At 50.8% G+C, this 15,996-nt stretch overlaps 1 protein-coding gene across 2 annotated transcripts in view; it reads left to right on the plus strand.

Annotated features, from left to right (window-relative positions):
- Positions 1–15,996, plus strand: part of ADGRD1 (adhesion G protein-coupled receptor D1) — a 92,672-nt gene that overhangs the window by 12,891 nt on the left and 63,785 nt on the right. The window contains exons 4-7 of one of the 2 annotated variants that reach the window (XM_066260853.1): positions 620–715; positions 2,694–2,816; positions 10,786–10,965; positions 12,844–13,098. In XM_066260853.1, coding sequence (XP_066116950.1) covers positions 620–715; positions 2,694–2,816; positions 10,786–10,965; positions 12,844–13,098 — 654 coding nt within the window. The remainder of the gene's footprint in view (positions 1–619; positions 716–2,693; positions 2,817–10,785; positions 10,966–12,843; positions 13,099–15,996) is intronic. The other variant, XM_066260855.1, reaches the window with a different exon arrangement.

A 15,996-nucleotide genomic window follows, 5' to 3' on the forward strand; every position in this document is an offset into this window, starting at 1 on the left:
CACACACACACACACAGAGAAAAAAATAGCACAAAACAAAACCCCCAGCAGAACCAAGCCATGAGCACATTTCACTGCTGGGACAGCCAAATGGCTTTGGAAAACACTTGTGGACAAGCCGCTTCGATGATTGTCGCTGGGTCCTCTGTTGTTTCGTGCACGTTGTCATAATATCATGTTGTTGTTTCCATGCCGTGTGTCTTTCTTGTCCCATCAGTTCCTGTGCCATCACCACCGTTCATTCGCCACCCCCACCCCCACCCCCGTGAAGGCTGCCGTGTGGCCGAAGTCAATGTCATATCTCTCAACCAAATGTCCAGGGGGGAGCTGGAGAGCCAGCTCCTTGGGAGCAAAGTCTGTGGCCAGATTCCGGGGATGTACGTCATCACGCTCCGGCTTAGGGAGCCCCAACGAAGCCACCGAGCATGAGCCATCCATGTGGCTGAGTGGGGTGGTGGTGGCAGGAGGGGTGAGGTCGGAGAGAGGAAACCCGCAAGGAGGGGAGCCCCGTCACCATGTGCGGACGTTGAGAGATATGTTATTGGTTGCACCTGTTATTCGTGTCACTCATGTGTTGTGCTTTGTCTTTTTTTTTTTCTTTTTCTTGTTGTCCAACCAGCATGGCGAGCTCACAACCTCACCGTGCTCCCTTTCCATAACGCTACCTTTGTGTCCACCAATGACTCAGCCTACTCAAATGGCTCTGCAACCGTAGGTGAGCACCCTCCATGCCGTCCTGCCCGCTGTCCCCTGTGTGTACCCTCCATGAACGTAGAAGCCCGTTCCACGAGGCTCTGGGTGGGTGCACTGTGCCACGACCAGCAGAAACGCCCAGACCCGGGAAAGAGGTGGCCTGGGGTTCCAACGATGACCGCTGCCTGGAGCAAGCGTCTGGTCTAGAGGAGGCGTCACAGGTTGCAATGCGCTGGAAGGTGCCTAAGACCTTTCCGGTGACCAGGCTCCTTTCAAACCAGCTGCTCGTTTTCAGAACAAAACAGACAGATGAAGAGAGATTTTTTTTTCTAAAAATAGACATTGTTTGGAATTTCTGGAGGGACGCTATTCTTGGGCGGAGGAAAAGCGAACCCTCTTCCTGGATAGTCCAAGTTGATGTTAAAATACCTCGTAAAACATTTGAGGTCTGACAAACATAAAACATCAGCTTTTTTCCCCCTATGGCTGGAATTTATTTTTTGTTTGTTTAATCGTTAGAAGCTGTTTTGTTAAACAGACACCGACTAGTGTCATGGTGAAATTATCATCTTATTTAATAACCTCCAGAGCCTGTATGTTAAACATTTTTTCCCCTGTGGAGCTCAAAGCAGAAGGACTAATGGCCGCAGTTGCATCTGTTGGGCTGGGTGGAGGGTGGAGAGTCAGACCAGGCAGTCGAGGTGTCAGACTTTCATCTCTTTCCAGCATAGAACTGATGGCTCATTCTGTGGGGAGCTGGTTTGGCTTCCAAAATCAACCTTGCCAAGCAGACAGTCTGGTTGCCAGCTGTACGCAGCCTAAGTCAATGATGCACCTGCTAGCTGTCCCTCTTGGGCATGTGCCTGAGGGCGGGCAAGGTGTTGAGGCGACTTTGACCCCATTAGCCATAAATTCCTGATCACGCCAGGATTTTATGATCCTCACTTATTGATTCTGGACACCAGCGGTTTTCAGCCTTTTTTCATGTCACGGCATACACAGACTAAATGACCGAAATTCTGCGGTGCACCAAAATATATATATATTTGTCGATCTGACAAAAAAGGGGGGGGGGAATGATTTTGATGCATTTGCACCCAGACGGCTATTATTGTGTGTGGGCTGTTGACATTTTTTGTTTGTTTGTTTGTTTGACAATCTAAGGGCAGAGAGGTCAGTGCCTCTAACTGAATAGTCAGGTACCGCCTTTTTTAACAGCTCTTGCAGACATGCCCACGGACAGTCCCTGCCATAAACCATTTACGTCACACTCACCCCATCGGATACGTCCGCTGTCAGAACGCCACAAATCCAAATGATGCCAGAGTGCCCAGTGCTTGGTCTTGTAGGTGGCAGGCTGTCCTGGGACGATTTGAAATATGACTCTGACTTTTCCTCTGAGAGTCAGAAAAAGGGATTTCTTTTTTTAAATCATGGATTTCCTCATTTGTGATTAGGGGCTGTCAATTAGAACTCACCCCCCCCCAAAAAAAAAAGAGAGAGAGAGAGAATTTAGGCATAGCTTTATGTCCACACTTGTATGGACAGTTTCACTTGGGAACTTGACTGTGACAATGACCTGGGAAGGGCTAACGCAGCCTGTGGGTGGAATTGAAGGTCAGAACATCCCATCGTATAGAAGGGTTATAATTATATCAGTCCTGGTAACTCAGCCCCGGACAAATATACTAATCATACAACATCATTAGAGCGCAGTCCACATTCTATCCTTGCGTAAGGTTCATGCAGATATTAATTGATCCTAAGCTCTTATTTCCTAGTCACATCAATGTATAGATTCCTTATGATTTAAATATTAATAACTAAGTATTGACTGAGGCTGATGCGAATATCACAAGGTAATAACATATATTAGAGATATTTAATGATGAACGTGAATAGCACAACGTGTTTATACGTATAGGTGGTCATGTCGGGCACATCACGAGGTGCCCAATCACACCAGGTGACTAACAGACAATGTCATTCCTCTCACTTAGATATCGTGGAAGGAAAAGTCAACAAAGGCATTTACCTCAAGGCAGAGAAAGGCGTCACCCTTCTCTACTATGGGAGGTACAAGACCTCCTGCATCAGCAACCCCGCTCAGTGCGGCCCTGAAGGTGCGTGGTCTGTCCATTTGGCAGATTTCTTTCTTTCTTTCTTTCTTTCTTTCTTTCTTTCTTTCTTTCTTTCTTTCTTTCTTTCTTTCTTTCTTCCTTCCTTCCTTCCTTCCTTCCTTCCTTCCTTCCTTCCTTTCTTTTTTTCTTTCTTTCTTTTTTTTTTCTTTCTTTCTTTCTTTCTTTCTTTCTTTCTTTCTTTCTTTCTTTCTTTCTTTCTACTTTTCTATTAAAATGTATTAACTTAAGAGAGAGGGAAAGGGAGAGAGAAACATTGATTTGTTGTTCCACTTATTCATGCTTCGGTGGTTGATTCCTGTATGTACCCTGACCAGGTATCGAACCTACAACCTTGGCATATTGGGATGATGCTCTAACCAACTGAGCTACCTGGCCGGGGCCTCAGCATTTTTTTAAAATGTGTTCTACTGTTAGGTGGCATCTGCCCCTCTGGGCGGTGGGAGACGTGACTGTGGAGTTCTTGTCAAGTCAGGGCGGGAGGGGAGGAACAGACGCAGGTGCTGGGATCCTTAATGAGAAGCCCGTCCTGTAGAGTAAAGCATCATCTTACAGAAATGTGAGCTCAGAGGATCTGGGCTTGTAAAGGGGGAAAAACCTCAAAACCTTCCATAAAAAGCTAGCACAGTGATGTCATGCGGGCGTTTGGATGGATCATGTGGAGCACACTGACTATTTCTGGCTGCCGGACGTTGACAGTGGCCTGGGCCGGGCGGGCTCGTGGCGCCCTGAGCCAGGGATGGCCAGCCTGGGGTTCAAATAATGCCCCGAATGAAACACACAGGTGTCAGAGAGAAATGAGGGGTGGATTCCTTCTTTACTTTCCTGTGAAAAGGAGCCTGCCCTCTGGAGTCTGAGCTTCGGACGCTGAACATCTGGGCCGCTTCTCCGAGCTTTCTGGGAGGTGGTTCATTCTCCGCCCTCCAGACCAGCTTTGATCCTTAGAATCTCATTATCCTAAGCAACGCAGAATTTTTATTCCTAGGGAGATTTAAAAAAAAAAGAGTTTAAGGCTGGCTTGTCTGAAGACTCTTGGGCTATTGAGATATTCGGCGGCTTTCTCAGAACAGCATGGTAATGAAATCATGGTCAAGGTTCTGGAACCAAGGGGCGACTTTCCAATGAAAATAAACAAAAGATTAATGAGGCAAACACACAAGGGAGCATGTGTATGGCGCTTCGCAGAACCCAGAGTTTGCTAAATGGTTCTGAGCTCCAGAACCACGGCCAGGTTGACAGATCGGTCACGTGGGCCATTCCCGAGTTCAGACAGCCCTGTGCGCATGTGAGGTGGGCTTGTTTCTATAAACTAAAAACAGCCCAGGCTCGGCTATAGGGGTGACAAGAGCCACAGAGCGGCCATGGTCCTCCCTGGACGCTGCCCCATCTCTGACAGGTTGGGTCTGGGTCTCTGGGGAGAGGAGGCTCATCAGCCCCGGCTGTGGACCAGAATTTATTTCCAATGGGATGCACATGATGTAGGTCCTAGGCATTCTAATCATTTGTCCCCCGAAAACCCACTCTTGAGGGGGGGACAGGCTGTGGGAAGTCACAGGCATGGGGAAGTTGTATCTGAACTCCAAGATCCCAAGCTCAGGGCCTCTAAGCTGACTTTGCCCCGTAGCTGTGTTCAGATGCACAGGCACAGAGCTAAAGTGTTTAATTAGCTGCCAACATGGAAAACTAGGAAAATGTCACGTGGAAATATGGGTTCCCAGTTTCTCTTGAGAAATGCCTCCACCCCTAGGCTCTGGGGGCACTGAATAGCGGTGGCCCCTTTAGAGTGGGCATTGCCCCCTCAATCCAACACAACCCCAACATCACAACCCTGTGAGACCTCACCCTCTTCATCTGCAGGCATATCGAACGCAGCATGTTAATAGCTTGGGCTCCCGGGCTGAAGGCCAAGTGCCAGTGCCAGGTCTGATCCTTTCTGTGATGACCTTGAGTGACCACTTAACCTCGGGGTCCAGGCTCCTTGTCTGCAAAATGGGTGACTTAACTGCGCCTTTCTCACAATTCTTGTGGAGCTTGGAAGCTAATCATATCTGCCCTGCACGGTGACCCAGTTTCACCAGGACGTTTGTCCTTAAGAGGCATCAATCTGCCTTCTGTTAGGGGCTAATTCAGCTGGACTGACCCTGACAATGACCCACAGGTGATAATGGTTTACTAAGGGCCAACCGTTCTCATTCTATGACATATGTCAACTCATTTAATCCTCAAAAAATAAAAAAGGAACTTGGGCTTCACCTCCCTCTCTCCTAACCTGAGCCTTTGAAGATAGTTCTCACGTGGACACGCTCTTCATACAGCCAGATATAAAATGAAGCTGGAAACGCTTCAATCCACCACAGGCTCCCTGGGTGGGTGTGTGCCTGAGGTGTGAGTAGATACAAACAGAGACCAGGCATTTGTCAGTCTATCTGCTCCATCCAGAGCTTGGCTTCAGGGCCTGGCACCCTGCCGTCAGGGGTCCTTTGCCCCAGCAGCTTTCCCTGGGGCCAGAATGAGCTTGTATTTATCCCTGGGCTCCAGAAGAACAAGCTGCAAATAGGGGAGATCCTCCCAGCATTGTCCAAATGCGACTTCACGCAGCACAACAAGCATGTGCCGTAATTCCAGGTGGCGTGGTGGTGGTGGGGGGGGAGCAGTTGAGTAAAAAATAGCCTGACCAGGCTGTGGCACAGTGGATAGAGCCTCGGACTGGAACACGGAGGACCCAGGTTTGAAATCCCAAGGTCACTGGCTTGAGCACGGGACCACCCGCTTGAGTGTGGGAATATAGACATGACCCCATAGTCGCTGGCTTGAAGCCCAAGGTCGCTGGCTTGAGCAAGGGGTCACTCACTCTGCTGTAGTCCCCCAGTCAAGGCACATATGAGAACGCAATCAATGAACAACTAAGGTGCCTCAATGAAGAATTGACGCTTCTCATCTCTTTCCCTTCCTGTCTGTCTGTCCCTATCTGTTCCTCTTTCTGTCTCTCTCTCTCTCTCTCTCTGTCTCTGTCACACAAAGAGAGAGAGAAAGAGAGAAAATGAATGGTTTTGTTTTTGTTTCAACATAAACAGCTCATGGGACATGTGCTTTCATCTATATTTACTTAGGAGGAGGTGTCAGTTAGTAGGAAGCTTTAAAACCGATAGGTTGACTTACAGAGCCGTGTTTTATAATAACATAGAGGGTGTTCCGATATGATGAAAACTGAGTGATTAAAACGTGAGGATCCCTGAATTAGTCTTTTCAGATATATTGGTTGTTGTTGTTTTTCCCAGCACCTAGGGCTTCTCGGTATTGAGAATGGATAATAGTCGATGGCTTAAAAACTGTGCCAGGGAAGCTCCCGTAGCCAGACATACCCTCATGGTCTCCATCTGGAAAAAATAAAACTGGCATGTCATCCCCTTCCCTCAGCTTACCTAACACGGGCCAGGGAGGCAGCGGGGCAGGGTGATGAATTGATACAATTATTTAAAATTCCGGTAATGGTAGGGTGCTCACTGGGACGAGTGATTCTTGTTTTAGGTTTTATTTATTCATTATAGAGTGGGGAGAGAGAGAAAGAGAAGGGGGGAGGAGCAGGAAGCATCAACTCCCATATGTGCCTTGACCAGGCAAGCCCAGGGTTTTCAACCGGCAACCTCAGCGTTTCCAGGTTGACACTTTATCCACTGTGCCACCACAGGTCAGGCCAGGGATGAGTGATTCTTACATTGAACTCACTTTAACTCATTTTACAACTAAAGAGGCGCCGTGTGACCGGAAGAAGTTGAACCAGCCAGGCCAAGTTAGAGGCTGTGCCCATCAGCAACGTCCCATCTGTTCTTCTAGAACCCTTTTTATTCTGGGATAATCATAAGTGAGCATGCAGTCGTCAAAAATAGTACAGAGATCCCAGTGTCCCCTCTACCGCTAGTGCGGTTGTGACATCAGGGAACTTGAGATGGGGAGGGTCCCAGGTCACCATGTGGGCCCAGTGTCAACACAGGTCCTTATAAGGGAGTGCAGAGGACAGAAGGGGGTCTGAAGGTGACTTTGCCCACAGGGAGGCCGGAAGTTGGGGCTGCAGGCACCTGGGGACACTGGGAAACAGGAGAAGCAGATTCTCCCTGGGGCGTCCACAGGGGACGCAGCCCTAGGGGACGCAGCCCTGGGGGACATCTCTGTGCTTTCAGCCATGAGACGTCTCACCCCCAGGGGACCATAGGGACAGGTGTGGTATTCTGAGGCAGAGAGCTGCTGTGAGGACATGTCACAGCAGCCCCAGGCGACACAGATGGAGGTTCAGGCTCGGCCGTCCCTTTGCGGCAGGTCACGGTCACTGGGCCTGGCTCTCTGCTGGCTTTGTGGCCTCACTAGCCCTGTTTTCTGCTTCTCTTCCCTTCCTCACCAAATCCTGCACAAACTGGCGTCAGCTGGGCCCCTCACTCAGATGCACCCTGGTCCTTCCCTTGTCTGAGTGGCACTGGAACCCCCCAGGTCCCCATCCCTGCGTGACTTGCTTTCTTGACCTTCTACTTAGATAGCGCTCACTATGCATGTGCCTTACGGCCTATGTGTCTCCTTAACACTCATTACAGTTGTCATTGTAGGGATCCTGTGACCCTTGACTGTCTGTCTGTCCCCCTGCCCTGCACAGAATTGGTCCCAGGAGCCCAGGCTCCTGGCGGGTTCATTCACCTTTCTGTCTCCAGACCCTCGCTTGGTATTTGAGCAAATGAATGCAGGGGGTGTTGTTGTGGACTGACCATGTGCTCCCCAAATTCATACGTAGAAACCAGATCCCCAGTGCGATGGTGTTAGGAGGTGCAGTCCATGATCACACCTACTTCGTAGGGCTTTGGGGAGGATGAGAAGAGCTAACATGCGTGAAATCCTTGGAACAAGTCCCCTTGAGCGAAGTACACTCTCATTAAATGCCAGTGAGCGCGCCTTTTTATAATAAAGCATTCTTTCTGTCGTAAGGACGTTCATCTCTTTGTCTATTCACTGTGTTACACATATTTTCCTCCCCCAGGGTTGTCATTTGTCTTTTGACTTCATTGTGGTGCATTTTTTTTTGTCTTGGAGAATTTTATAATGTTTACGTGTTCACCCTTATCCATTTTGTCTTGCGATGTCTGTACATTTATTTTCCATTTCTGCCTGGTTGAGCAAGTCTTTTCCTCACTGTGTCATTCGAACGGACTTATGGTTTCATGCTCAGAGGAAGAAGAAAAAGTGTTTCATTAATTTGTCAATATTTTACATAAGGAGCCTTTCCTTCAGATTTCTTTTCTTTGCATTGACAACACCCAAGCTCCCAAAGCAAGTTCCCTGTAAATGCTGACCGGGAAGGCTCGTGGTGGGTCTGTGAAGACTTAGTGAGAAGCAAATGGATATTTAGGTATAAGCCGTTCCCCAGACAGAGCACCTACGCTGTAAAAAACACAGGACACACAGGTGTAGGCGTGGCTGTCGGCCTCTGCTAACCTCATCTCACAAAAAGTTGGATTGAAAAAAAAATGTTTCTATTCATTGGGGCGGAGGGGGGGGGCGGGGGGGAGAGAAAGAGAAGTATCAACTCCTTCCACTTAAATTGTTCCACTGAGTTGCACCCTCATTTGATTGTTTCTCATACATGCCCTGACCGGGCGTTGAACCTGAGACCTTGGTGCACCAGGTTGATGCTTTATCCATTGAGCCACCCGGCCAGGGCCTAAGTTGAACATTTTATTTTCCTTTCCAGACAGAAAAGGACATTGGGCCAAGACAGGATTGAATGAAACAAACTTTTTTAAACGCAGCGAAGTGTTTGGGAAAAACTGACTTTCACGAATCCCTAAAATTTGTTTCATAACAAACATTTCGCAATGTGCTGAGTTTGTGTCCCGGTGAGATTGGTTGTTTCTGAGACCGGGGAGGCCTCTCAGGGAGGTGGGGTGGGGTTGAGTATATTCAGGCTCAGCGGCCACCCCTGTGCAGGGCCGATGGGAGAAGCGAGAATAGCGGGGGTGACCCAGCTGCCTTTCCGGGAAGCCGACTCGGGAGACAGCCAGTGTCCTCTGCGCAACCTTCCAAAGCTCCTGCTGCCATGGCGACCACATCATGGGGCACTCCTGAGGGCTTTTCAATTCCCTAAGTGGCCCTCAGAACATTCCCCTTACGCCTTGGACTTCCACTCTGAGCCTCTCGGAGGTCAGGAGAGGTCCAGGCCCCTTCCGTTTTTGTTGTTGTTGTTGTTGTTTTGTTTTTGTTCTTATATTTTAAAAAAAACACAATGGACAGGTTCCAAACCAGGTTATAAAATTAGGTATGTTTCATACACTGACTTTAATCATATTAGGGTTTTGAGCCCATAAAAGTCTAGCGCTATGTAATTATAACAATTATATTGCCACAAGGCACCTGCAAACTTGGAACAAATAAGGCATGACAGCCAGATTGGCTTTTAAGGGGACCCAAGTTTATAATCGATGACAAACGACTTCTTTTCAGTAAGTCTCTAAGATGGTGTCCATAATGATGTCATTCGAAGAGGAAACCCAAAGTCTGAATTTGGTGCCATTTACATGAATCAGGCCAATGGCTCTCACCTCTGTCCCACCCCTCCCCTGCTGCAGGCCTGCGTGGACCAGCTCTGGGCATGGCCCCCAACCCCCACTCCGCTGTCACCAAGAGCCCAGCCAGGTTGGGGGGCTGAGGCAGCTGGGTTTATCCCCAGCTGTCACACACTGAGTCCAGGCAGATGGCTAGTTTAGCACGCACCATGTGTGTGCACACACACACATACCCATGCACATGCATGCACACACACACGTCACTGTCGTGCAAAGGAAGGTAAATGTCATGGGAGTCAGAGAAGCAGAACCGATGTAATCCAAGCTCCAGACGGTGAGGGCTGCAGCCTAGAGCCCAGCCTCCCTCCGCTGCCTTACCCAGGAGCCTGGCCCTCCCAGGCAGCGAGGTGATCTTGGGCCAGGTCTTTTGGCTCTGGGTGCTTCCAGAAATGGAGACACATCAAGCCTGGGCAGCTCCTTCCCGCCAGCCCGTGGGCAAGGCCACTCAGTCCACAGGGAGCACCACCGTTACCCGTAGTGGGCGGGGTGGCTCAGGACCTAAAACCTGCAGGTGGAGGTTAGAAAGGAACTTGAGCCACAGGGCATCTATGCATCCCACTCTGTGGGACATGACCCATCGAAGCAGTCAAACTCCTAACACCGTATTCCGCCTGGGCCAGAAGCTCCTTGAGGGGCTTTATCCTACGGGCACCTCATCTGAGGTAGGCAAACAGGGTGACTCCCAGTTCTCTCTGGAAAATAAAAAGTCAAAGAACACCTTGAGAGCCAGGGGTTAAGATTAACACAGAGTCATTGTTTAAAAAAAGAAATCACGCACCTGTTTAGAAAGGTGATGTGCAGGCAGGAAGAGCACAACATAGAATGGTGTCCGCAGGCGTGGAAGAGAGGCAATTCCTGGCGTAGCGAGACCTGAAGACTGTGAGGTATAAACCAGCATGCGAATGTTGGCTCCTCTTTTTGTCAAATACATTTAGAGAAGAGATTCTGGAAGGATCTGCCGTAAGGACAAAGCCTGCAGACTCACAGCAGGAATAGACACATGGTATCAGTTATTGACGAGGGTTCTGGGATCAGACTACTTGAAATTGAATCTGATCTTCATTGAGCACTGGATCAGTGACCTTGGGCACGGGGTCTCAGTGTTCCCAGCTGTATAATGGGTTTTCACAATATTTGGGAGGAGACAGTTCATTTCAAATTCTTAGAAACGTAGCTGGTCCTTAGTGCTTAATAAATACTACCTATTACTTTTGGCTGCATTTTCTGAACTGAGTATACACTATCCCTAGGATGAGGAAAAAATTGCTCTTTTCAGGGAAAAAGCGCAGGGAGGTGGAGTTCCATTTCCGCTCGTCATTGGTAATGACCCAGTGCCTTTTTCCCTTCCTCAGGGGTCACATTCTCTTTTTTCTGGAAGACACAAGGGGAGCAGTCCAAACCGGTCCCCTCTGCATACGGGGGCCAGGTCATTTCCGAGGGGTTCAAAGTCTGTTCCAGCAACGGCAAGGGCTCCGTGGAGCTATACACGAGGGACAACTCCAAGACGTGGGAGGCTACCTTCAGCCCACCAGGTGAGGGCGCTGTCAGCCTAGGTGGACGGGCGTGGGGGGGGAGGGTCGCTGGGAGACCCTACCCATAACAAGGAGCTAAGGAACCCTGGCACAGAGCCCCTTCCCATAAGGGGTGGCTCGGGAAGACTTCTGGAGAGGTGGAAGGGGGTCTGTGCTGGACTGGCCCCTGGGGTGGCTTGCACAGGGCGGGACACAGAGGCCAGCACCCTGGGCAAGGGCGGCCGTGATCATGCAGGTGGGTGTTGACAGGCCAGCGTGGTTCTGTCTGGCCACTCCTGCTTTCTCACAGCTCGGGGTGAGCGGGTCATCTCAGGGCATGACAGAGGCATGGGGTCGGGGGTACAGGCCGGGAGCTGGGAAGCGTAGGTGATGGACAGGGCCTCAGAGGTATTTTGGGGTAGCCTTGGTGGTGTTGGGGGGGTGTGCCTAAGAAGGGAAGTGCGGAGGTGGAGGGGGCAGCATGAGGTCCAGATGGCTTCCTCCAGGAGGAAATGACATCTTTGAGATATTTAAGGAAAACTCGTTCTCTGGCCCATTTAAAAGAGGCCAGCCATGAGTTAAAAAACACAGACTCTGAGCCGACGACCTGGGTCATGTGCCTTCATGTGCTGTGTGAGCTGCATGAGTGCCTTGCTTCCCTCCGTGTGCCTCAGTTTCCTTGCTCATAGTATGAGCCTAATAACAGCCTCACCCTCAGACAAGGTGACTGAGACCTGAGTGACTTGATGCTCATGAAAGAGCCCAGAATAACGGGACCCAGGCAAGGCTTGCTCTCAGGGTGCTATTGCTCAGCCCAAGCATGGACCTCCACCCCCGTAAAAGAACAGTAAAAGGACATAGAGTTGGAGAGAATCTTGCATTTGTGTCCTCTCTGATCCCCTAAAGCAGAGACAACCTCTGCTTCCCCTCCACACCCCAGAACTGCCTGTACCTCGTCTGTGGCCCTCTTCACGCTGTACCTGCTGTCAGGGTCCTGTGCATGAGTCTTCCCTCCATGGTCTGCGGGGCTGACACGGTGGCAGGTGCCACGCAGGTCCTTGAACATGTTTTGAGGCAAAGTCGGCTGAGCTCTGCTTTCCCACCGGGCAATACGCTCTCTATTTTTTCATTGCAGGGATGTGTTCTTCTTGCTTCAGATTCAAGGGCAAGAGTACTCTAGACCCACGTAGGGTCCAAGGGCTCTGCAGGGACTCAACATTACAAAGCTGCTCAGTCCTGAGCAAGGAGCCCCAGTGGAATTGCTGGGAACCCGTTCAGTTGGGTCCTGGAATGGGCCACCCCGTTCCTTCCAGGAGCAAGTTTGTGAGGACGTCCAAACACAATGCTTGCAGAACAAAGCTGGGGGCCCTTTGTGGGGTACAGTCTGATGAACATTCTTCTAGCTGGTGAGCATAAAGCTCGTGTCAGAGAGAGGAGCAACCACATAAGCTCAGGGACGGAGCGTGGTCCTCACTACGGCAGTGCCGCCATGTTGGTTAATTTCATCAGCTCTGCGTTAGAGAAGTTGGGACCAATGGCCCTTGGATGGGCTCGATTGACCTGCACTGTGACAGCCTAGGCAGGAGTTAAAGAATGTTCTGAATAACTTGTGATTATTGGTCATAATTTCATTTTAATTTAAACTAGAAAAGGTTCTTATTTACAATATCAAAGGATCTCTTTGAATTGCTTCTGGGGTTTTGGGGGTGGGGGTAGTTTCTTTCCTGAGCTCCAAAGGGCCGAGGAAAGTCAGGTCTGCATTAGGAACAATGTGAGAACTCACCAAAGAAAACAAGGATCAGCCATCTCAGGAAAGAGGGATATGTCTAAAGCCTGGGAAGGCAAAGCCATGGCGTTCATTCCCACAGTTCTCAGAATGGCGGTCTCTGCTCTCTCCAGGCCCCTACTGGACTCATGTCCTGTTTACGTGGAAACCCAAGGAGGGCCTGAAGGTCTATGTCAATGGGACGCTGAGCACCTCGGACCCCAGTGGGAAAGTGTCCCATGCCTACGGGGAGCCCAACGTCAACCTCGTGATCAGCTCTGAGCAGGACCAGACCAGGCGTTATGAGAACAGAGCCTTCGACGAGTTTATCATCTGGGAGCGGGCGCTGACCCCGGAAGAGATCGCCATGTACTTCACGGCAGCCATCGGTCAGTGAGGGGGTGAGGTGGGGGCCAGGGCTGGCTGTTCCGGCGGGGGGAGGGGTTCCTACCTATAGGGTAGGGGGCCAGGGCTGGTATCTGTTCCCTGCAGGGGCACCTGTGTATCCATCCCCCTTTCCCAGCGCATCTCTGCTCCCCACGCTCCCGATGCAGCTGTCAGACCTGCGGAGACATGTGTCCTAATGAACCACAACGGCTTTTTCTAGAACATCTGTTCCCTAAGACAGAGGAAGTAATGATTTGCCAGAAACCCACTGAGATGAACAGTCCCCTGACATCGGGGAGTTCTCGAGGTCTGTGGGATGGGAGTTTGCAGGAGGCTTTGGGGAGCAGATATTGCAAGTCTTTCCATGCGTCTGCTCAATGAATGTTTACTGCCAGCCTCCTGCCCACTAGACGCACGGGCGGGCCCTCAGGTAACCCTGGGCTGTCCCTTCCTGCCCAGCATAGCGCGGGACCTGTGGGGCAGGTGGGCCTGGGGTCCTGTCTTCCCCCACCCACGATGAGTCATGGGACCTGGGAAGTCATGTTGTTTTTTATTTTTTTGTATTGAGATAAAACTCATATAACATCAATCTCACTACTTTAAAGTCACCATGAATGGCACTGACCATGTTTTTGCATCACGCAGCCTCCAAATAAACCCACCACCCGAGAGGGAGACCCCATGCCCCCAGCTGTGCCTCCCGGCTCCCCTGCCCCTCCCTGTAAATGGAACCGTGTCATTGGCAACCTTTTGTGTCCAAATCTCTGCCAATCGCTATTTTCTCCTAGTATGTCCACTGATGAACGTACTACCACCCCAGCGCTGGGGGTTGTGCCGATGAGCCATTTCCAGGGCATTTTAGCTGCTTTTAAGAGGAATATTTATCTCCCCCTTACAATTCCATTTTCATTCTGCCCACAAGTGAATAATAACATGCTGTCTATTTTTATGAGAAATGATCTGCCTGAAAGTGACAGCATGCGGCATAAACGTTTCTTGTTTGGCTGCTGCAGTGACACCCAGAGCCGTGAGGGACGTGGGGGATCATGACCAGGGTGAATGGCCCGGCTTCTGGGCCTGGCCTGACTGGGCCCTGGTTCCAACACGGAGCCCCTCAGTTGTTGGGACCTTGGCCATAATGTGACAGAAAACCCAAGGAGAAGGATTTAAGCTAAGAAGGTTTTTTTTTAATCTCGCATAATGGAAACAACAGTAGAGAGTCACTTCAAGACTGGCTTGATCCAGGTGCTCCAAAAATGTTGCCAGGGACCTGTCTTGACCCTGCCTCCCTCAGCTTTCTTGGAGTGACAGCACGGCTCTGCTGTTCCCTCTAGAGTCACACCCTCATCCTCTAGCAACCTCAGCAGAAAGCAGAGAGCTTCTCCCTTCTGTCCTCTCTGCAGCAGGGCTCATGGTCAGGACTCTTATTTGCCCAGTTGGCCCATGCATTCATTCCCCAAGAGCCAGTTCCTGTGGCTGGGGGTGTCACATAGGCTGATTTCCATATGCCTGAGTCACATCCACCAGGACATGGCAGTCTGGCAGGGTCAGCCTCGTCTGAAACACATGGGGGACAAGCAGGGTGCTGGTCTCGGACACACGAGGACAGCGTGTGTCCACTGCAGCCTCTGACTTGCCCGCCCACCTTTCACTAAGAAAGGACAATGGACATGGTGTAGTGTCCTTCAGAAGGAATGAGGATCTTCATCGACTGCATTTTATTCCCTGGGCATCAGAGATTTGTCACTCGAGATGCCTGAGATGTCTGTGATATGGAGAACCTCCAATGAATCCTGCCTTCCCGGTAGTTTATGAGCTCAGTAACTCTGGTGCTTGTAGCTGTCACAGCAGTCCCTTGTTACCAGGACACCTGTGGGCATAGGGACCCCCACACGGGGCAGCATTTCAGGAGGGCTGCATCCCTGATTCGTGTGCCGGCTGTTCACCTGGCTCTCTGCAACCGAGAACAGGGATGTCTGATTCTCTGGGGGATGAAGGACAGGCGTTCTGTTAATACTTCGTGCCCTGGGGAGCCATAGCTGGGCCAGATCTAGACCCATTGGAATCCCATGTCACTTAGGGACCTGATTCTGAGATGGTGTATGATGTCACGCATGAGTGGAGAAAGTGACTCTGACATCCCCAGGAAGGCCCCGTGTGGAGGGCCACGTGCTACTGCTCACAAGCCCAGCACAGATGCCTGGCAGCTGTGCTCAGATAGACAGCAGGGCTGACGCCGGCCTGCTCTCGGAGCCAGGGCCCTGGTGTGGCTGTGTCCACAGGAGGACCTAGAACCTGCTCTTTGCATCCAGAAACGTGCCTGAACAGGAAACTGGAGCAGCAGGTGCCCCCAGGAGGGCGCGTCTCCCGGTGAGCTGTCCAGAAGGGTGCCCTTCTACTCCCATTGGTCTGCTCTGTCCAAAGGGCAGGATCTTTCCTAATTCACACCAAATCACTGCCCAGGCTCCACCCAGCACTACTCCAGGTTCTGCCCATAACTATGCCAGGCTCCACCCACCACTACTCCAGGGGACATAGAGGCTGTGCTCAGAGCCCCAGACCGGACAGCCTCTCCCCTTGAACACGAGACACTCCCTCGGGACCACCGGACACTCACGTAGCACGTGGTGGGGACTGAGCCTGCCTGGGGACCTGGCACAGAGGTATTTCTCATCTGTCTCGTGTGGTCATCAGTCACCCGGCGGGCAGGATGGTAGACACATGCTTCCTGTCCTTGGCTTGACTGTGTGGGCTCACATGGGTCCTCAGGTGACAAGTGCCACTCCGACTCAGCGAATAGCCGTCCCGCTTTCTCCATCCACCCTCCTCTAGCCCCACCCCAGCCCACAAGGTTGATTCTCCGGGAGCTAACGAAGGCAATGAGGTCATTTCCTAGGTCA

This window comes from Saccopteryx bilineata, chromosome 2 (assembly GCF_036850765.1).
Source record: "Saccopteryx bilineata isolate mSacBil1 chromosome 2, mSacBil1_pri_phased_curated, whole genome shotgun sequence".
Lineage (NCBI taxonomy): Eukaryota > Metazoa > Chordata > Mammalia > Chiroptera > Emballonuridae > Saccopteryx > Saccopteryx bilineata.